Below are 22131 nucleotides of genomic sequence, written 5' to 3'. Positions count from 1 at the left end.
GGCTGTGCTGATAATCGATCAGCACAGACCCCCCCTGTCAGAGGATCAGCCGATCGGCTCTCCTCTACTCGCGTCTGACAGACGCGAGTGAGGGAAAGCCGATCACCGGCTCTTCCCATTTACACTGTGATCAGCCGTGATTGGACACGGCTGATCACATGGTAAAGAGTCTCCGTCGGAGACTCTTTACCGAGATCGTAGTTGCCGGGTGTCAGACTGACACCCTGCAACAATGATCGCCGCGTTGCGCGCCCCCGGGGGCGCGCAGCGGCTCATAATCCTAATCACGTCATATGACGTCCGGTTAGGATTATGAAACCACTTTGCCGCCGTCAATTCCCTATAGGGCAGGCGGCAAGTGGTTAAAGTTTGGTGGAAGAGGTATTTCCTGTTGGCAAGGGGAGGAGCCACTCTCTCAGATGCTATCCTGAAAGACTTTTGGAAAACAAGTTACCGGTAAGTCTAACTTGAATTTTTTTTCTAATCATCGGCAAGTGCTTAAACCTGTAATGTACGCATTTAATATCTTCCCACAAGCCCCCTTTCCAATGAAATGTGCAATTACTCAAAATATAGATATAAAAAATAAAATAAAAATATTATATCTCTTTTGAGAACCCCCGTGATGCCATCACTGGGTCTGTTTGCTGGTTAATGTTCAGAGTTTGATGGAAGGGGCTGACCGGCTCCTGTAAATGCCACAGCATGCTGCCTCGGATCTTCTTTCAAGAGTGTTATATGAAAGAACACCTCTCTAGTATCCCTTTAGATGTGCATGCTCCTTTCTGCTGGCCGCTCAGTGTTGAAGACTGTGTAATCTGATGTTCAGTTGCTTGAGAAGGCATCAAAGTATGCTGGGGATGCTTTCCTTCATATAATGCTCAGGAACAATATTAAGGCAGAGAACGCCAATAGCTAATAGAAGTGGGCAAAGTCAGAATAGATCAGGACCAGCCTGGGATTATTATAGATGTCATTTTGGGCATTAAGTGAAGGTTCAAGATAGCCGCTGCAGCTTCAAAGGCATATAATGTGGAGATCTGTTTGTTGGATTGGAGCCTTTATTACACAGTGGGCTGTGTAGGAGCAGTGGTGATCTCTAGTGTGCTACTGTAGGGCAGCTTTTTCCAGTTTAGGGCAGACACATAATTTTTTAAAGATGTCATATTCTTTACTTGTTATGCAGCCTATCTGTAAAAAAAACAAGACTTCAGTTGTGCTTTAGCAACTGCAATCAGATTGGTGCAAGAGTGCATCTTTCATTCATTTCTTGTATGCATAAAGTCTAGGGTGACCTGGTGTGTTCATAATAAGTATTTCATTTACCGTATTTATTTTTTTAATCTGACGTGTTATTATACAGTGTCTCAGTTTAAAGAGAACTATTCATCATGTTGCATACCTGCACAGTGCCTACTGGTTAATATAATCCAATACAGTCCTGTCTTGCTTGGTACCATCCTATGCCCAGGAGACAGATTGTAATGTACCCCCCACAACATCTGTGTCAATGAAGCAGGCTTCTCCAATAGGTTGATTCACAGTGGTTCAGGTGCTTCGACGCATTCGGGGCCATTGCCAGTAATGTACCTGCACTGGGAGTAGCTTGAGGCCAACTCTTGCACAATACGTTGTCCTTTGCATACATGTTATTGGCAATAAAAGGCTATACAGGGTAAGGCTGAACCACACTGGACACCGCATAATATCTAGAAAACATCACCCTATATTTATACTCTGAACCAGCTACACCTTGTTCGAAACAAACACAGTTCTAAAAAAGTACCACATTTCAACTTTTTTCCTGTTTGTTTTTTTTTTTTGTCCTTTTTATTTCTCAGCAATGCGTTGGTTGTGATCATGGCGGGGTTTCTCATCGACAAGCTAGGGAACAGATGTGAGTTCTAAAGTATTTATTTATGTTTATATTCTTCTTTATATTTAAATATCAGTTATGGTGATAATATAATTATACATACACACGTGCAGCTAAGGGAGGCACTGAGAGCCAATCAGGTGTGCTGCATGCATATGTGCCAACATGCCAGGAGCTCATTAGTCAGCTGCAGCATTTTAGTTGTCCAATCACAGACCTAGTTGTTAGCCCACCGGGCAACCTGGTTGCGCTGTGTGGCACATCTTTGTAAATCTACAAACTGAATAGACAGAATTACAAACCCTCTACAAGTAAATCAACTTCTGTATATGTAATTCAAGTGTATTTAGCTGTATGCCTGGAGTTTGGCTTTAATTGTATTCTACCAAGAATAAATGCCTGGTAGATATTCCTAAAATCTTGTGTGCTCTCATTCTGCTCCAGGATGCAAATTGAATAATTATTCAAATGCAGCAGGCCATAAGAAAAAAAAGACAGAATTTAACAATCAGATATTCTACTTACTACATTTACTAACTGAAACAATAGCTTAATGTAAATGCTTTGTTTCTTTCTTAACCATACACATTTTTTTATTTATTTTTTAAATGTGTGCTTTTGACTTTTTTCTAGTTGGGCTTTTCCTCTTTTCCTTCCTGACTGTGCTGGGCTCCTCTATTTTTGCACTGGGATCACATTTTAAAGGAACCCCCTACTTGCTGCCTCTGATGTTAACTGGACGCTTGTTGTTTGGTGCCGGGAATGGATCACTGATAAGTAAGGTTCTATAAAACTCTCCCAAGGCCATACAGATCTAGTATTGTCCTTTTTAAATGCAAAATTAAAAATATGCTTTGGTGACATTTCCTGTTTCCTGGGGTAATTTACACTCATGAAAATTTAAATACACCCCATAGAAAATGTTGGCTCCTTCATTCAAATGGTGCCTACAGATAAATGTGATATACTTGAACAAATGACACATAATATTGCTTTATATTCATTTCCATGATATAAATTACCAAAAATGTAGATTTGTCATATGGAAATGCAATTACACCCCTACATTTAGCACCACTTCAAATCCATAAAATTTGAATCTGATAGGTGCCAATCCTTTGTACCTCTTTAGGGAGTATGCAGGTGGAACCTGTCTTATTTAAACCTCAGATATCTAGGCAGCACAATGGATAAGTGGTTAGCACTTCCCCCTGGACCACTTGGGTTCAAATCACAACCACGGCACTACCTGCCTGGAGTTTACATGTTCTCCTTGGGCCTGCATGGGTTTCCTCCGGATACTCAGGTTTCCTCCCACACTCAAAAGACATGCTGGTAGGTTAATTGGATCCTATCTATTCTAACTTGGCCGTAGTATCTGTATGTATGAATGTGAGTTGTGAACTTCTTTTATTTATTTATTTATTTTTTTGTGTTTCAAAACTTTTTATTGATAAGTTCAGGCAAGTTGACATGCATCTTTGTACAAAAGTGTTAACTTGGAACCTGGTACAGAGTTATTTTAAACTGGACAAACAAATTAACTATAATAAACAAAACACATATATATTTGAGTAGCTTCCAAGTTCAGATTATCCTTTATCACTTTTGTTGTAAAGGGGACCCCAAGTTAAGTCTGATGTTTCATGGATCATACCTTTGATAATATCCTTCCCACCTGGGGTCCTCAATCTTAAAAGACTCTCTAATATTCTGTACAGTGAGAACTCTCCTGTTCCAGTTTGGTAAGAGTAACCTTTATCTGTGGTGGACTTGGAGGGACCTTTTGATTTTTAAGCTCCATTAGGGCAGGGACTGATGTGAATCTATAATATATATGTAAAGCGCAACATAAATTGATGGCGCTATAAAAGTACCTGTAATAGAGTGTCTGTTGTTTTCTTTGCTATTCATCTGTGTGGTGTCATCATGTCAAGATCAGTATAGCTCTCTAAGACCCTTCATAAAGAATATGGATGACTGTGAGTCTGGCAAAGTATTTTAAAAGATTGCCAAATATTCTGATCATTCCACTATAGGGAAAATCTAAGTGGTGATTTTTTTTTGTTTAATTTATGTTTATTTAAAAGAAGAGAACAAAGAAATAATAACAGAAAGCTTGACACATACAGTATACAATACAAAGTGAGACCAGAGTTGCAGATGACATAGGTCAAGGCATGGGACACTGAGTCGCTAGCAACACGACAGTAAACTTCTGTTTATAGTCTAAGCCCACCCAGTCTATCAGAAAGAATTAGTCCCCAACCAAAAATTGGGGTTGTAACTGCATGACCGCATAGTATCTTGGTGCACCAATCCAATAGCATTGAACCAAGTCTCTAGAAAGGAAGAGGGAGAAGAAAGACGATGGAAAAAGAAGAAAAAGAGAGGAAAGTCAAAGAGAGAAAAAGGAAGGGGGAAGGGGAAGAGATAGTAGGGGGTCTGCCTCGGTCCCATCCTCGCCTGAGAAATAAAACACATAGAAGCACAATATCTTATCCATTTTGTGCCATAACATCCGCATATACAGATGTATACTTGAAGGCTACCCAGCAGGACCAAATCCGTTTCCCCAGATCCGACTTATTCTGGAGGGGGTAAGTAAGATCCTCCAAATGATATGTGCGATCTACCTCCATAAACCATTGCCCTAAAGAGGGTACCGTGGGTTGCTTCCACCTACGTGGAATAAGTGCTTTTGCAGCATTAAGCAAATGTGGGGTCACAGATTTTTTATAGGATCCTGCTGGGGAGTCTGTACAGTGAAACAATATGACCCATGGATCATTTGGTATCTCATAACCCAGAATGATTTTCATCCAGTGTAGGATAGTTAGCCAATAAGGCCGGATAAATGGGCAGTACCACCAGATATGGGCGTGTGAGGCATAGTCCCCACAGCCTCTCCAACAGAGAGGTGATGTTTGTGGGAACAACTTATTTAGGGCAACTGGGGTATAGTGCCATCTCGTCAACAACTTATAGTTCACTTCTGCCGTTTTAGAGGCCGTAGATGATAAGTGAGCCATAGATAACATAGTAGATTTTTGTGCCTCCGAAATCTCACTGTGAAGGTCTTTCTCCCAATTAGACAAAAAGGTGGGGTAGCCCTTAATCAACAAAAGCTGTAGAGTGTGGTAAAAAAAGGACAAAGGTCTCTCCACCAGTTGGTCTTCCATGAAAGCCGATTCGATCGGTGTTAAGTCAGCTGATGAGCGAAGTGGTTTCGGGAGGGAGTGTACGAAGTCCGCTAGTTGACGGTAAGTCCAGTGATCCATGGATGTTGCCTGAGAGGGGGGCATTAGTTGAGATAGGGGTACAATGCCAGCTTGGTTGGCTACGTGATGTAAAAGGGGTGTAGTGCCCAGATTCCAAGAATTAATTCTAGGATCAATGTTTCCTGGTGGGAAATAATTATGTCCAGTCAAAGGCATAATGGGAGAATGATATAACCACTTGTGTTTTTTTACAAATCGAGTCCCAGATCTGTAGAGTAGAATAGGTGAGGGGGGAGGTGGTGGGTGCAAGCGACCTATATTTCCGAGGGATCCATATTTGGGTGTATAAATCTGTGCCACTGAGCGCCAGTTCGAGGGCAACCCACAGTTTTGAGTGTTTGTGGTATTTCCAGTCCGATATCCTGTTTAAAACAGCGGCTAAAAAATAAAGTTTAATGTTCGGTAAAGCCAAGCCCCCCAGCCGTTTAGGTCTGGATAGAAGGGCTCGGGACAGTCTCGGATGTTTTCTGTTCCATATGTATTTGCCTATCAGTGAATCTATGAGCGTGAAAAAACTAGCCGGAATACCCGCTGGAATCATCTGGAGCAAGAACATTATCCTGGGTAGGATATTCATCTTAATCACACTAATCTTCCCTAACCACGAATGTGCGACTTGGGACCATCTTTGTAAATCCAATCTAATTGCATTAAGAAGGGGTATATAATTAGCGCGAAAAAGAGTCTGGGGTTTGGATGTGAGATAGATGCCTAAATATTTCATTTTGTGTTTTTGCCAGCTAAACGGGAAGGAAGCTTTAAGGAGATTGACAGTTTCCACGGGAATAGAGACATTCAGAATCTCAGATTTGGACATGTTAATTTTAAAATTAGATATGATACCGAATTGTGAGAAGGCAGACATCAAATTGGGGAGGGAGATCAGGGGCTGTTGTATGTAAAACAGAATATCATCTGCATACGCAGCGTATTTATGTTCTCGGTCACCAACCGTGACCCCATGGATGTTTGGATTGTGTCTAATTGTAGATAGGAAGGGTTCCAGGGATAGAGCAAGGAGAATCGGAGAAAGGGGGCAGCCCTGACGCGTGCCATTATAGAGTGTAAAGGATTCACTTAGGGAAACATTAATACGAATTTGAGCTGTGGGGGAGTGATATAGTGCTGAGAAGTGAGATAGAAAAGTTTGGCTGATTCCCAAGTGAGATAGGGTAGCCATAAGGTACTCCCAGTCCACCCTGTCAAACGCTTTTTCCGCGTCAGTAGAGAGTAACAGGGTGGGCTGGGAGGTCTCTCTAACGAAAGCCATCAGGGATAGGGTGCGGAGGGCATTGTCGCGTGCTTCCCTACCCGAAATGAACCCAGTCTGATCACTGGAAACCCAGCTTGGGAGGAGGGGTAGCAACCTGTTTGCGATAACCTTGGCGTACAGTTTGGCGTCTAAATTCAAGAGAGATATAGGAAGATAACTCCCGCATAGACTAGGGTCCTTCTCCGGTTTAGGAACCACTGAGATATGTGCATGCAGGGTTTCCGGACAGAATGCCCCCCCCCCCGCGAGATCGTGTTAGCATAAGAGGCGAGATGCGGCAACAAGGTCCCCGCGAAGGTCTTATAGTATAAGGCCGTAAAGCCATCTGGTCCAGGGGCCTTGCCACTCGCCATAGCCTTCAGTGCCATGCTGAACTCCTGGACAGAGAACTCCCCATCTAACGTAGCGAGGACCTCTGAGTCCAATTTGGGTAAATTGGCCTGCTGTAAATAATCTCGGATTAGAGCTCTCTTGGTCTCCAAGTCCGGCACAGAGTGAGGGACACGATATAAGCGTTGGTAGAATGCATGGAACTCCTTAGCTATATTTGTAGTCTCATACGTGAGAGTGTCAGAAGATGTCTTAATTTTATCGATGAAAGTCCTAGTTTTTGCCTGTTGTAGGGAATGTGCCAGAAGCCTCCCCGGTTTGTTACCCCATTCGTGAAATTTTTGGGACACCCTACGGGCTTCCCGCTTCCATTGCTCATGAAACAGAGTTTGCAACTCCTCCCGCTTTACTGTTAGGGTATGTAGTGATGCTTGTGCGAGACTGGCTTTGTGTTGACTCAAGGGCAGCGATTTCTGACAATAGCTTAGATTGTATCTGTGCGACTTCCTTTTTCCTTCTGGACCCCAACTCCATGAATTTACCTCTCATGTGGGCCTTATGGGCTTCCCAGAGTACGCCTGGGGAAATATCTGGATGGGCATTGTCTACGAAATATTGTGTTAGTTCCTCTCGCATGTGTATTTTGTCTGCCTCCTCACTAATAAGGTTCTCGTCCAATTTCCAATTGGTTGATTTTTGGGGCAACGACGATATATTAAGGGTAAGCAGAATGGGGGCATGGTCTGAGATGGGTGATGAGGCAATACCTGAATTTGTCAAAAGGGAAAGGTGATGATGGTCGAGAAAGAAAAAATCAATCCTAGAATAAGATTGGTGGACGCTCGAATAATATGAGTAGTCTCTTGCCCGCGGATGCATCGTCCTCCACACGTCCATCAACTGGACGTCACACAAGCGCTTACGTATGAATGCAAGACGCTTATGGGGAACCGAGGACTTCCCCAGGGATGCATCAAGCACAGGTTCCAATGGGATATTAAAATCTCCAGCTAGGACAACGCATCCACCAGCAAAATCCCTCAATCTCTTAAGCGTAGTTGCAATAAAGGTAGCCTGATCTCGATTAGGAGCATAGAGGGTCGCCAACGTAAATTGCATCCCACCCAGACTGCCCCTGAGGAACAGAAAACATCCGTGAGGGTCACTCATCATTTCCACCATATTAAAGGGGGTACCTCTGCGGAACCCAATGGCCACACCCTTTGCCTTATGCACATCAGATAGGCTATAATACCAGGTTGGGTATTGCGGGGAGAATAATTTCACCGAGGTGGTGTGGGTAAGGTGGGTCTCCTGCAAAAAGACAATGTCCCCCCGCAGGCGACCCAGTTCCCGATACAGGTTATGGCGTTTACCAGGGGCGTGGAGACCCCGCACGTTTAACGATATTAATTCTACCGTGGCCATGGGGGTCCGTCAGGGTACTTCACATAAAAACTGATACCAAGGAATAGGACCAGAGGCAGAGGGGTAGAGAGACAGGGGGGTGAGAGAGAGAGGGTGAAAAGGAGAAGGCAGAAAAGGAAAGTAATGAGAAAGTAAACATTACAGGGCATCACAAGCAACCCCCGCGGCACACACAGCAAAGCCCCAGTTGGGCCGAGAGCAGCATACGCATGCAGCCGACCGCAGTGCAGGACAGGGGCAATCGACCGGGACCCCGCGCCAACAAACCGGCGGGAGCCCGGGGCCGAGATCCGCCCAACGCCCCCCAGCGGGGAGCAAGAGGGGTCGGTTAGCAGCAACCCGCAACCGTCCAGTACAGAAATCGCAGGCCGCAGCCCCGGCCCCAACCCCAAATTACCAAACATATAATAGCACGTATACAAAAGAAGTATCGCAAAGTTCATGTAAATCTCAAAGAAAAAGAAAAACAGGAACTGAGAACAACAACCACCCATGATTATAATAGGGAAACCATGTGTCATGAGTCAAAAACATACAGGGTCATGTCCCACTTATCCCCAAAGCGGATCTAACCGTAGGTACCCGGGGACTCCGTTTCCTTAAGTTCGGCACCCCGTAGGCATCTTTGAAAGTATGGGTGTAAAAACCAGGACAAGAATAGACATGAAAAATTATATAAACAACGTGTTGTACTTGCGGGACCAGGAACGCCAGGTCAGCGGAGCGGAATATCTGGCAGGAGAGTGCCATCAGACGTGCCTTCTATGTATGCCTATCAGGCGGACTGAAAGAGGGGACATGTTGCTTGCGAGACACCTTCTGCCAGGGCTCCTCAGGAGTATTCGGTAGGGGTGGAATGCCTTCCTGCCAGCCCGGTAAATCCGGTGGGGAGATATTGACATCGAAGCAGAATTTCTCCAGATCCTCTGGGAATCACAGAACCGCCGTCTTCCCATCTCTGTGTGCGATCAGGGCGGCAGGGAAACTCCAACGGTAATTGATGGAGGCTGAGCGCAACTTTTCAGTTAAGGGACGCAGTGCCCTGCGTCGCTCCAGAGTCTCCCTGGCTAAATCGGGAAAGAAGGAAAGCGATGCCCCATCAAAGTCCAAAACTGGCGTCTCCTTGATTTTTTTCATAATGCGGTCCTTCTCTTCAAAATAGTGCACCCTGCAGATCACGTCACGCGGAGTCTCCATTGCCAGGTTGCGCGGACGAAGGGCCCTATGAACTCGATCAATTTTTAAAGGATGGTCCGCCGCTTTCCCCAAGAGGCCATTAAAGATGCCTCTTACCGTTGGGAGGAGGTCCTCATCACCAGTCGCCTCCGGGAGCCCTCGGATACGGATGTTATTTAGTCGATTACGGTTTTCTTGGTCCTCGATCTTATAGAGGGCCGACCGGTGGGCGATGGCAAGTGAGCGGGTGGTCGTTTGTAGGGACCTAATGGTGGTCGCATGTCTGTCCAGCCGTAGCTCAGTCTCCTCTACCCGGTCCAAAACTTGCGCGAGATCCGAACGGACCGCGGACACCTCCCTCTTAATAGATTTCTTGAGCCCCAAGAGCATCGGAGCCAGTTCAGACTTAGTGGGGAGTCCGCTCACCAGTGCTGCCACTTCCAAGTGCCTTGGCCCACTCTCTTCCCCGTCAGAGCCCGCCGACGAGGCCGGGGATTGTGATCTGCGTTCAGGTCTGAGGCGGGGGCGCGGCCTGCAATCGCGCTTGTGTTCAGCGGAGAGCGGCCTAAGCCATATCTCCCACCTCATCAGGTTCCGCCAGGAACCGTTTAATCGGACCTTCGGGTGTGCCCTTTTTCGGCAAGGACTTGCCGGTTCTCCTGCCCATCGTTCCTGGGTGTGTGGCGGTGTTCATGCGGCGAGAAAGTGCTTTAAAAACGGGGTCAGCGTCGGAGCTCAGAGACAGTGCGTCCTCACTGCTGCATGTCGAAAACACGCCCCCCATCTAAGTGGTGATTTTAACAAAATTGCTAATTTGTACTTGGAGTCTATATGCAAGAACGAGTGAGAACATGATAAAGGAACAAGAGCAAGTGACCTGGGGTGTGCCATATGTCACGTGGTCAGTACGCCTAAAAGGGGGCATACTCAAATATGAAATGAAAAAGGAAACCGGAAAACATAAGAATAAAGGGGACCATGTGGGTAGGATATGAGAAGGATACGAGAAGGAAGTCCGACAGGAGAAAGGAGGAGGAGGGCAGGTTTAAGTACAGCCCGACTCCTGCGGCCAGCCTTCTCATTTCTACTTGGAGTCTATATGCAAGAACGAACAAGTAAGAACATGATAAAGGAACAAGAGCAAGTGACCTGGGGTGTGCCAAAAGTCATGTGGTCAGTACGCCTAAAAGGGGGCAAAAATAAAGGCAGTAGGATAAATAAGCCAACAGGTTTATTTTAAGCTAACATTACATCATTCAGCCAAATGCCTGAAAGCCTGAGACCTTTCCATACGCGGGTCCTAGGCATATCTATCTTTTTGATAATGTCTGCCAGGATCCCCTGATAAGAGCCTGCGGAAGCCGCCCCTATCCTAAAGGAGTGCCCTGAAAACATTTCCCAGGTTTAACTCCAGGTTGGTCAATAATGTGTGGCGATGTTTGATGAATTGTGCCGCCATGAGGGAACAGTAGCAAAGGGCTATCCCTTGGTTTATCTATGAGCAACGCCATCAGCTGGTCTAAAACTGCCACGGGGCACCAAGTATTGCCCGTTATTGAAAAACTTGATGACAGTACCGGCCCCAAACTGCTGTGTTTTACATGCAATCAAATGTAGCGGTAAATGGTCTGGCTGTCTGATCAACTGGCTAATTGTGAGCACATGGAAACTTGGACCGGTACGTGTGAAATCACCCGGCCTAAGGAACCCTGGGAATGCCAAGTATATGGCTGCATTGAGGCCCATGCTGAGCAGCCTCCCAAAAGGTGACCTGGTAAGCAACTCCAACAAGCCCCGAAACATGTGTCCTGAGATGGGGAGTCTGCTGACAGGAGGAGGACTACTCCTACGAATGGCTTTGATGGCATGGGCTGAAAAGATGAATGGTTTGTTTGGGTCCTGTAAGGCCAAAAAAATGCTTAACCCCTGCCAGATAAGTTTTGATTGTGCCATGCGACAGCTTCAATTGAGAATGACTGAATGCTACGAAAGCCAACAGGTACCAAACATTATGACCATTGAACCAAGGGAACCGCGACTGGAAGACCTTGTCCAGGCTGTGACATAAGCCTTCTTGGTGTTGACTGATAGATTTATCAATCAATGCTGCTGCATTGGCCCAATGGGAAACAAAGCTCTCAGTAGAGAGGACTGCTGGGATGGCATGGAACAGGTGTCTGCTTCTCGAATCTGTTGCAAAAACAAGGGGTGGTTAAAGCATGACAGCGCATCTGCTACCACATTCTCTGCCCCACTAATGAATCTGCAATGGATATGGAAATTAAACTGCAGAGATAACAAAATCAGCCTGCGAATGAGGGACATGATGACTAATGACCTAGATCTGCCCTTGTTGTTCTCCATGGCAGCTTGATTGTCCATTGAGAAAACAACCGTATGCCCGGACCACAACCTACTCCATACCTGGGCTGCTGACACTATAGGATAGATTTCAAACAGTACTGAAGTCTCTGTGACACCGGGGATGGCCAAGTTCTCCTCAACAAAAACCTAAAGAAAAATTCACAGAAATATGACGAGCGTGTGGTATGACAGTTGACATGGAACAGCTAAGTGAAACAACTACATGAAAAACAAAAATGACAAACCAGTTATAAGGTGTACATGAAATACGTGAATAACTGGATGGACAAGGAGATGCAGTCCGTGTGACCAAGTATAACCCCCCCTTATACACCTATAGTTGAACGAGGGCAATGTATCCTGATACACGACATGAAAGGAGCTGTAACTACAGGGCAAGTGCCATGTCATGGGGGTGCTGGTACTGGAGCCCCCGTTCGAACCCTCCCGGCCTGTATGGCAGACACCAGACCCCCCCGTCATCAGCCTGTGACTCAACCAAACCCCCCCCCCCCCCGCAGCCCGAGAAAGTAAATGAAAAAAGGAACATCCAAGCCTAGCGCAAATATGACTGACCCTGGTGCAGCAACTGCACAGACTCAAATGCCAATCCGATTTACTGCTGAACATACCGCAGAAAAGATGATTGCCACGTTGTCAGTATGACAAGTAATATGGACTGCGGGGATAGTGATACAGTAGTGTCAGAGGTGCTTATCTGATTTTGTTGATTTGTCAGGGGTCAGAGTAGAAAAACCTGTACCTCTCTGCCTCAAGGAGCTTGTAGATGATCTTTCATGACACCTGGAGGTTGTAAACCCTCTTGCTAATGAGGACAAGTAAAATATCATATGCTTTAAAGAGGTGTGCCTTCCTAAATGCATGTATTTGAACAAACTGCCCATCCCAACCTACATGGCAGTCTGTAAAAGGTTGAGACCCCCCTAAACTGCTTCAGAAATGCAGACCCATTATGGGAATTAGGAAGACAGCTCTTGATCATGCAATAATAGAAATAAGTTAGCAGCTGCATTCAAATATACACTGATCATTTCCCCAATAATCTATCCGGAACCACAGCAGGCAATTTAAGAAAATGCTGTAAAATAAATAAGTCCCCCAACCCTTACAGCCGCCACACGACCACCTCGCCACGCCCAAAAAACGGAAATGACATTCAGCTGTCGCCCGGAAATGACGCGAAACGTCAGCAGCGTCTTACGAGAAGGAAGTCTGAAAGGAGGAGGGTGGGTTTAAGTACAGCCCGACTCCTCCTACAAATTAAGGCTATCCTCCGGCCGGCCTTCTCATTTGTCCAGGGCTGGCGAACCTAACAAAGTAAGCCCAAGAGCTGACCATTTGCTAAAGAAGTCAGTGAGAACCCCAGTATTTCATAGTGGGTATTTAGGTAACTTGCAACAGTTGCGGTCAAAGTACATGCATCTACAATCACAATGAGATTGCATCAATTCAACTTGCATGAGAGCTGTGCTAAGAAAAAGCCTTTCCTGTCCAAAAAAAAAGGCAAGATTACAGTTTACAATTGAACATATAGGCAGAAACCAGGCCTGATCAATTAACGATAGATGTTTGGTCTCCGTAACAGTAGAGATGCTTGCTGCAAACTATAGACAGTATTTTAAGATCCTTATAACCATTGCAAAGCATGGTGGTGGGAATGTTTTATGGTTTGGAGTTGCTTTGGTTCTTCAGGACATGGGCATCTCGCTGTCATTGAGTCAGCTATACATTCTGCATCATATTAAATGTGCTTAATGAGCATGTGATGCTATCAGTGCAGAAGTTGAAGTGGAAATGAGTCTCTCCACATTATTATCAGCACGCTAGCAAATTCATGAATGGCTCAAAAAGAGGAAATAGAAGATTGACATTTTGTAAGAGGATTTTGAAACAGGCTGGTCATGCAACTGTTCATCCGTAGGCACTGTTTGAATAAAAGACCTAATGCTTGCCTATTCAAGTGTGTTTGAAGAAGTCAACAATTTCCACGTAGTGTACCTAATTTTTCACATGACGGTGTATGTATAAATGGACAATAGATGATTTTTGTTGCACCCAATGCCCACCAATGTTAACTTGGTTTTCTTTGATTTCTTCAGTTGTACAGAGTCGCATCACAGCCGTTTGGTTCAAAGGCAAAGAGCTGGCACTGGCCTTTGGTTTGACCCGGTCATTCTCCCGCTTGGGTAGTGTTCTCAACTTCTTCCTCACACAGAGGTTTAAAGATCACTTTGGAATCCAGTGGACACTTTGGGCAGGTGAGTGGCTTTTTTAAAGGTAACCTATAATTGTTTTGAGTCTGTTTGCATTTATTAAGATAACATAACTGAATGCAAATTCTAACTCAGTACTACAGTGAATGGTCATGCTGCTGGGGTAGGGAGGTGTCCCCTGTCTCTGTCTGATCCATCTGGTGCCTCCTCTCTGTCTTATCAAGTTGGTGCTCTTTCTTCAGTCTAATCCAATTGTGCCCCTCTCAGTTCTATACAGCTGGTGTCCCCTGTCCCTGTCTGATCCAGCTGGTGTCCCCTGTCCCTGTCTGATCCAGCTGGTGTCCCCTGTCCCGGTCTGATCCAGCTGGTGTCCTTTTGTCCACACTGCTCCAAACGTATCTTGCCATCCCTCTGCCAAAAAGCGGCTGCTTTCACTCCATTGGCATAGGTGCTTTGCTTTGTGGCATACAAGTCATATATTTAGCTGTGTTTGTTTGCAGGAACCATTCTATGTGTCCTGGGTTTCTGTTCCGCTGTCACTGTCAGTGTATTAGATAGAGTGGGCATGAAACAGTTGGGTCTTGATGGAACCATCAAAGAAGCGTCCAAAAAAGTTGTAAGTAGTAGTTCTCTCAATCCAGGTATTTATGTGGATTTCCCACAAGCCTTTGAACCACCTATGTTTAGGGCCAGATTTCTACTTCTTTCTACTAGGCCCGTTGTATTGTTCCAGCCCACATCCAGCTAGTTAACATTAGTATTTTTTTTCTAAAACAATTTGTTATCGATTTTTCATTTACAGGGAGAAGTTACAAGCACTATGCCCATAGTGAACAGGTTGCAATCCTAGCATATCAAGGACATAATGAAGAACTTTGACAATAAGGCCTAGTTCATGAAGCTGTGCCTCAAGGGAGGCCAGTAGTATAAGCAACAGAGTACACATTGACAATATATAATGCACATCATGCACATATTCAAGCATCAAGAGAGCTAAAAAAAAGGGGGGAGGGGCTCCATGCTATGACTATAGAGCGATTGGAGAGTTATAGTGCAAAGTATCATTAATTGGAAAAAAATTGTAATAAAAAGAAAAGTACCCAAAATGGGCTAGAAGAGGGGAAAGAGAAAACTGTAAAAAGATAGAGGAGCACTGCCATGTCTCAGCCTCTCTAACAGAAGAAAACTCTAAAGTAGGAACTAAGCTTAAGATTTTCAGTATGGCATGTGTTGATTTTACTGTATTACGTGGCAGTAATAACTGAAAGTGACATTTATTTTTCTTCTCACTGTACAGCGAGTGCAGGACATTCGGAGATTACCACTACGATACTGGCTGCTAGTCCTTACCATCATGTTCTTCTATAATGGGGTCTTTCCATTTGTGGCAGATGCCAGGTAAAGACCTTGCTGTATATATCTCTAGATTGTGAGCGCTTCTCCTTGTTGAAGACTAACACTGTTTTGTTTTCCTTAATTCACCAGCAAATTCATTCAAGACAAATACCCGGGATATGACCAGCAGACAGCATCCTATATTGCGGGAGCTGTATATGACAGCTCTCTGGTACTATCTGCAATTGCGGGAATACTGATTGTAAGTGCCGTTTAATACCCCTTTATGCAGCTGCCTGATACAGGGCTGTGTTGTCATATTTGCACTGTGGCTGCAAGCCAACCTGCATGTAGATCATATTTGGTCCATGTGGTTTTCGTTGTCGCAATCACAACATAGTGCCATTATCATCTCTATAGCTTTTACTTCCCATCATTTTGAAATGTATTAATTACTTTTTAAATGCTATGTAAAACCAACTTTTTTTTTTCCTTTGTCAGGTTCATATTTTTCTGTCTGTCTATTGTCTGGGAGAATTCCTTTCACTTCCTGTCCCAGAGACACGCAGAAAGTAAAAGGTTGTATCTCCAAAGTGAGGGGGTATTTTCACTTTACTAGCTGTCACTAGGGGAGATTTTCCCTCTCTCCTGTGCCAGATGAAAAAATTGGATTTAATCATAATTTTCTGTACCATAGACAATGATCAACAGGATAATTAGACTGGGATATCTTCCCAGATGAAACACAGACAGCAATAGAAACATGACAGGGTTTCAAACCCTTTCCTTCCAGAGTTAAAGATTTTGTCTTTACATTAACTTTAACTTTAATTGATTCTGAAACTTTATATTAGTGCAGAAATTGGCAATGATGGCACAGTGCTGCAACTTATAGCAACCAATATGGAATTCAGTTTCTAAAGTCATAGCAGCAAAAGATGACTTGTGATTGGACGCATTAAAGAAGATCCATCATTTATTTTATTTATTACATGTACTTATGTAGCGCCGTCAATTTTAAGCTTTTACCTATACATTTTACATTCACATCAGTCCCTCTTCTCAAGGAGCTTGCAAATCTATGGTCCCTCACTCACATTCATACATACACATACTAGGGCCAATTTAGACAGGAGCAAATTAACCCACCAGCATGTCTTTGGAGCGTGGGATGAAACTTATACAGGCACAGGGAAAACATGCAAACTCCAGGCAGGTAGTGCCATGGTCATTATGTGAACCAAAGACCATAGTGTTGCTAGATAGAAGTGCTAATCGCTTAGCCACTGTTCTGCCCTATCATTATTATTTTTTTTACAGTTCTGCCACCTATGGGCCAATCCGACAACAGCTACAAGGGAGATGACTAATTCAAAGTTGCAGCATGTCTTGGATCTGAGCATTTACCAGGAGGGAGGATGTCAGCCTCTGCATTCCTCTTTAAATAGGGGACAAAATTGTAAAATAAAAATGATGATAGATCTTCTTTAATTTTCTGTACTTCTTCATATGTAGTTTGCAGGAACAAAAACAAGGGAATTGGTATTAGTAAACCTTTTTGCCATTGCATTGATTATACATGCAGGTTCTGTGCCAGTGTTGCTTGGCCTATACCAGAGTGTTGTTCTCTTTCAGGACTATGTGGGCATGAGAGGGATCATGGCTGTCCTTTGTGCGGTCTTCACGTTGCCAGTTTTTGCTCTCCTGGCTTTTACATTCATCCCTCCACTGGTCTCTACCCTATGGCTTGGGGTGACATATTCCTTTGCTGCGGTAAGGCTATAATGGTTCCCCTAATTACAGCATGCCATTCACAAGGACAATTTATGTAAGCTTGTAGGTGTAATTTAGTTACTGTAACAGATGACAATTTCAGGGTAAATTCTGTCAAGTCAAAAGGTACCATGGACAGGTAGCTCTAGGCAATGCGAAAGTTCCTAAAATCAGCCAGTCATCCAGTGTGGAGAGAAATCAAGGGGGAAGAATACAAACAATTAGGGGGGATATAAGATAAGGGAGAGAGGGGATATGGTTGGGTGGTAGTAGGGATAGGACTCTTTGAGGAGAGCTGGATCTCAACCCTTAATGGATTTGGAAGACAAAGGTGAAATTATGACTTACAGTTTTCTGGCAAAGTCCACTAAAGGGTAGTCTTTGATCCCAAGTCAGCGTACATGAATTAATTTTTTTTGGAGGGTGTTGGTGAGAAATGAAGATAATTGTGAAACCTTTTTATTTATTTTTTATATGACTTTAATGCTGAACTCTGGAAAGGGGGACATGTCTAGCTCTGGCTCTCTGATGCGCTGAAAGGCGGAGTCAGCTGTCAGTCAGGCAGGTGGATCCTGGAAATATTGCAAAGATAAATCGGTTACAGGATTAGTTTCATACTGTATTGCACTTATTGACTGCATCTAAAATTACTAGGAATTTGGTGATGTGATTGCTGTGGAACGTAAAGGTCAGATTGACTGAATTAACCCTTTCACAGAGATTGCATGACCCAATTCTAGACTGTTGGTTATTTGAGTTATACAAGAGGGGACCTGGAGCAGTATTTCTCCAAGAAATATTTTGTTTCCTAGTTATGCTTAATTTGATGGTCCAGGAAGACTGGTAGTACAGCTCTATGTTAAAAAGAGTCTTGGTTAATTTTTATGACCGCAATATATTAGTACATCCAGCTTTCACCTGTTTTCCAGCTGATAATGTTTGTTTTCTACCCTCAGGCCAGTATGTGGCCCTCTATGCCTCTCATAGTCCCACAAGCGACCCTCGGAACAGCCTTGGGCCTGGCTACTTCTGTGCAGATGATTGGTATTGGAACTTCTAATCTTATTGTTGGCAGAATCCTCGAAACTAAATCCAGGTGTGTCCAAAAATATCTATATATGGCATTGACATTTTATATAGAACCTTCACATCAGTCCCTGTCCATGTGGCGCTTATACTTTAACAATCTCGCTACCATCATTCACAGACACACGTAGTCGATAGGTGTTTGTGAATAGGTCAATTACTGTACCTGTATCTTATGGGTGCAGGGAAGAAGTATTTATTTTATTTATTACAGATACTTGTATAGTGCTGTTCAATTTACGCATCGCTTTACTTTCTACATTCACATCAATCTCTGCCCTCAAGGAGCTTACAATCTAAGGTTACTAACTGGCATTCATACATACATATACTAGGACCAATTTAGACAGGAGCCAATTAACCTACCAGCATATCTTTGGAGTGTGGGAGGAAACTGGAGTACCCAAAGGAAACCCACACAGGCACAGGGAGAACATGCAAAATCCAGGCAGGTAGTGCCATAGTTGGGATTCAGACCAACGACCCTTGTGCTGCCACGTGGAAGTGCTAACCCCTTAGCCAATGTTCTGCCCAGGAAGTTTGTATAAACATCAGGGGAAAGGGGTTTTGTAAATACAATGTTGCTAAAGTGGAAATTGTTCAGTTCTAATTATTTGATTTCCTTCTGTCTCTAGTGAAGCAAAGATCCCATTGTGGCGCTGGCAGTATATGATGATATTCATGTTGGCGAATACCATTGCTTGTATAGTGACCTCTGTGATTTTAAACGTAGTTGATAAGAAACAGGTAATTACAAGCAGAAGATACCCAAGCTCAACTGCATAATTGAAAAATATTTGCCTAAATTCGGTGCCCAGGCTGGGGAGGGATCCTTACTCCCATGTTCGAACATCCAAAGTAGAACGTAATCCGGCAACTCAATAACTCCTTGGTAATATCCTTTATTTTACTACATCATATACACAGGATCAATGCTGACCTGTTTTGGCTATTACAGCTTTACTCCTAGCATTGAGTGCTATTAGTAAGGCTGTGATCGCCAAAACATGTCAGTATTGATCTTGAGTATATGAGGTAGTCAAATGATATTACCAAGAAGTTATCGCGTTTCCTGCTTACTTTCTGCTTTGAAGAAACAGATAGTAGCTGTTAGACTTAGAATGCCGATTCATGACTGCATAGAACTCTGAAACACTCTATAGAATGATGTGAGCAATTAGACACTATATAGGAAAATGAGCACAACCAGCCACTGTATAGAACACAGGGAATCTACCAATAACTACACAGAAAACTGATTGTGTACTAATCAAAGAATGTATTGGTCTAATTGATTTCTGAAAGTTATCACAGTTTGATCTAATTGATCATTACATCAGATGTATGTATCATTGCACAGGGCCGGCATTAGAGTCATGGCACACCTGCAGTTTTGTCTCTCTCTGGGTTATTTTATGTGGCAATCTACTGCTGGCTACAATACTTTTTATATAGCTACAGATAACTGGTATGATAGGATCATGAAAAGTTGCATTTGATAAAATGATCAGGTACTGGAGCAGGTGTGCAAAAAGCCGATGGCTCAGGGGCAGTAATGTGGTAATTGTGGTGACACACACCTTTCATTAAGGGAGGTTTGTTTTCTTGGCAATGGGAACTGTAATGCCCCATACACAAAGTGCCACCCATGCTCAGAATAAATTACGAGACGAAAGTTACTGGCTACTGGCCTCATTATAGTCCAATCGTACATGTTTTACGTCCCCTTGTTCTGAACGATCGGATTTTCCGACAACTTTGTGCGACCATGTGTATGCAAGACAAGTTTGGGCCAAATTCCATCGGAAAAAATCAGACGGATCTTGTCATCGGAATGTCCAACCTGTGTGTACAGGGCATTAGGCAAGCAATCTGTACTGCTGTAGAGTGACTCATGTGACCTGTATAACCATGTATTATTACATCTTTTGCTGCTCTCCTCTTTCTGTATGTCACCAGGGAGGCACACTGAACAAGATGTCAAAGCGAAGACCTCAGCACAAATCTAGAGATGACGCTGACAGAACACTTCTCCTGGATGATGAAGATGATCGCAACTCTATCAACTAAATTAGTGTCACCAAACCCAACATAAAGGAAACCCAATATGAGATATATACAATGGTTGCTATTGCAGATATCTCCTGAAAATGCTAGTTCCCTAGTTTCATTATGACCCTGGTCTTCACTCTTTCAAGTCTTAGACTGGAAACAAGTATGGGTTTAAGGGTTTCTGATTATCATTTGCTGCTTTGCTGGCCCAGGTCATTGAAGCATTGGCGCTAAAAACAGACAGACAATTAGCATTTGCAGAAGAGGACCAGCAATGGCAGCCGGCATCTTTTATTACATGACCGGTGCACTTTAATGCCTCCATACCTTCTTTTTAATCAACAATACATAAAGCAGGGCAGTGATAGTATTACTCAGCAAATTAGTTATAATTTCCCTATACAGGTTGTAGAAGTGTTAGGTGTATTCATTGAGGAAACAGTAGACACAACTCCCATTCAGGTCCCGGGCTGTATTTACCATAATGACACTTGTAAGCCAGTGCCATGTAGAAGTGACTGCACACTGGTACTACATAGCTGGGCGCCAGGAGTAAAAATGTAAACAGACTCCGGGCTTCTATAGCAGCCGCAAAATTGTTTACAAGCCACCACTGTCACCGATGTAGTTAGGTTGGTGGCAGCAAAAACTTTACAGTTCAGGAAACCCGACGCTATCATTCCTTTCTGTTGTATATTGACCCCCACCGCCTGGAAAGCTGTGTGTTGTGTGTGTTGTTTTTTTATTTTTTTATTTTATGGCCGTACTGCTGCTTTTTAAATTACCCCCTAGAATCCTTATATTGATTACAAATTTTACAGTCAGTACAAATGGTACATTTGCTGAATTAGTGTTGTGGTTGGATGGGCTAGCTAGAGACCTTTATTAGTAGCAGGGTGGGATATACATTCTGTTCTGCTTGATTGAAAGGAGTGGGGTGAGTTAGCTGGCCTGTAATTTTCTTCCCTATTCTATTTCACTTCCTGTCTCAGTGACACCCAGGGCGTTGCTGTCAGCTGGCTTGATTGTGTCCATTTTCTGGTGTCCACTGTTAATACATTCTTCTGGAAATCCTGTTTGGCTGCAGCTCCACTTTACAGCTCCAGTATCGGGGTGGATTTGATTTAAATCAAGTCTATATAAATCACTAGTAAAAAGGCTTGATTTTAAATCCACTCCATTTAAATCATAATTTTGAAAGCGCAACTGTCATCTGTCCTGCAGTGACTCTTCTGACCCGCTGTTAACTTGCTGAGTCACATTCACTTTAATGGGACGGCAATGACACAAGGTGAGGGACGTGGCGTGAGTGGATGCCCGTTAACAGGCGCTGCCATCATGGATCTGAAATGACAGATGCTCTTTAAATGTAAGGACTTATTCTTGCTGGTAGTTAGAATTTTTAATAATTGTAAAGAAAACAAGTTTCCTATTTGGAATAATAAGCTGTCAGGTTAGTAAAACAGGGATATCAGAACCGATTCAATCATACAGTCTGTAGTGTACATAGATTCCCAAAACAATGGGCTGAAGGAATATTCCTGAACTTTTGTTTTAGCTCATGGTTACTGTGAAACGGTTTGAATGCATCAATGCAGTGCTTGCAGAGCTTGGATTCATTGAATGAGTTTTCCAAAAATGTAAATATTGCAGAATATACAACATCATGCTACATAACTAAGCTCCATTTCATACTGAATAAACTCAAATTTCTCAAGTCGTCTTCCAGGACAGCACCCTGAGAGATGACTGGTCCCAACTGACAGGAAACACAATCAACAAAGAGTTTAAAACCCCTGCCTCTGCCTGTGCTCCTCAGTTCTTGAGTGTGTTTCCCCACAGCAGGGGTGGTCTCCCCCTGGGAGCCGTACCACAAGCTTGTGAAGCTTTTTGTGTCCAATGGGATATCTTTCCTTCTGGGGG

General features: G+C 43.7%; 1 protein-coding gene across 1 annotated transcript in view; it reads left to right on the top strand.

The window, feature by feature from the left end:
• Window positions 1-20226, top strand: part of LOC143925732 (lysosomal dipeptide transporter MFSD1-like) — a 75127-nt gene extending 54901 nt beyond the window's left edge. The window contains exons 8-17 of the mRNA XM_077450184.1: window positions 1842-1897; window positions 2510-2653; window positions 13849-14007; window positions 14463-14578; window positions 15260-15360; window positions 15448-15559; window positions 16933-17070; window positions 18027-18166; window positions 18792-18903; window positions 20116-20226. Of these exons, the coding sequence (XP_077306310.1) occupies window positions 1842-1897; window positions 2510-2653; window positions 13849-14007; window positions 14463-14578; window positions 15260-15360; window positions 15448-15559; window positions 16933-17070; window positions 18027-18166; window positions 18792-18903; window positions 20116-20226 (1189 nt within the window). The remainder of the gene's footprint in view (window positions 1-1841; window positions 1898-2509; window positions 2654-13848; window positions 14008-14462; window positions 14579-15259; window positions 15361-15447; window positions 15560-16932; window positions 17071-18026; window positions 18167-18791; window positions 18904-20115) is intronic.
• The last annotated feature ends 1905 nt before the right edge of the window (window positions 20227-22131 follow it).

Source organism: Lithobates pipiens, unplaced genomic scaffold, assembly GCF_037356315.1.
Source record: "Lithobates pipiens isolate NorthernLeopardFrog02 unplaced genomic scaffold, aLitPip1_a1.2 Scaffold_22, whole genome shotgun sequence".
Taxonomy (NCBI): Eukaryota; Metazoa; Chordata; class Amphibia; order Anura; family Ranidae; genus Lithobates; species Lithobates pipiens.
This window is presented reverse-complemented; position numbering and strand designations above follow the sequence as displayed.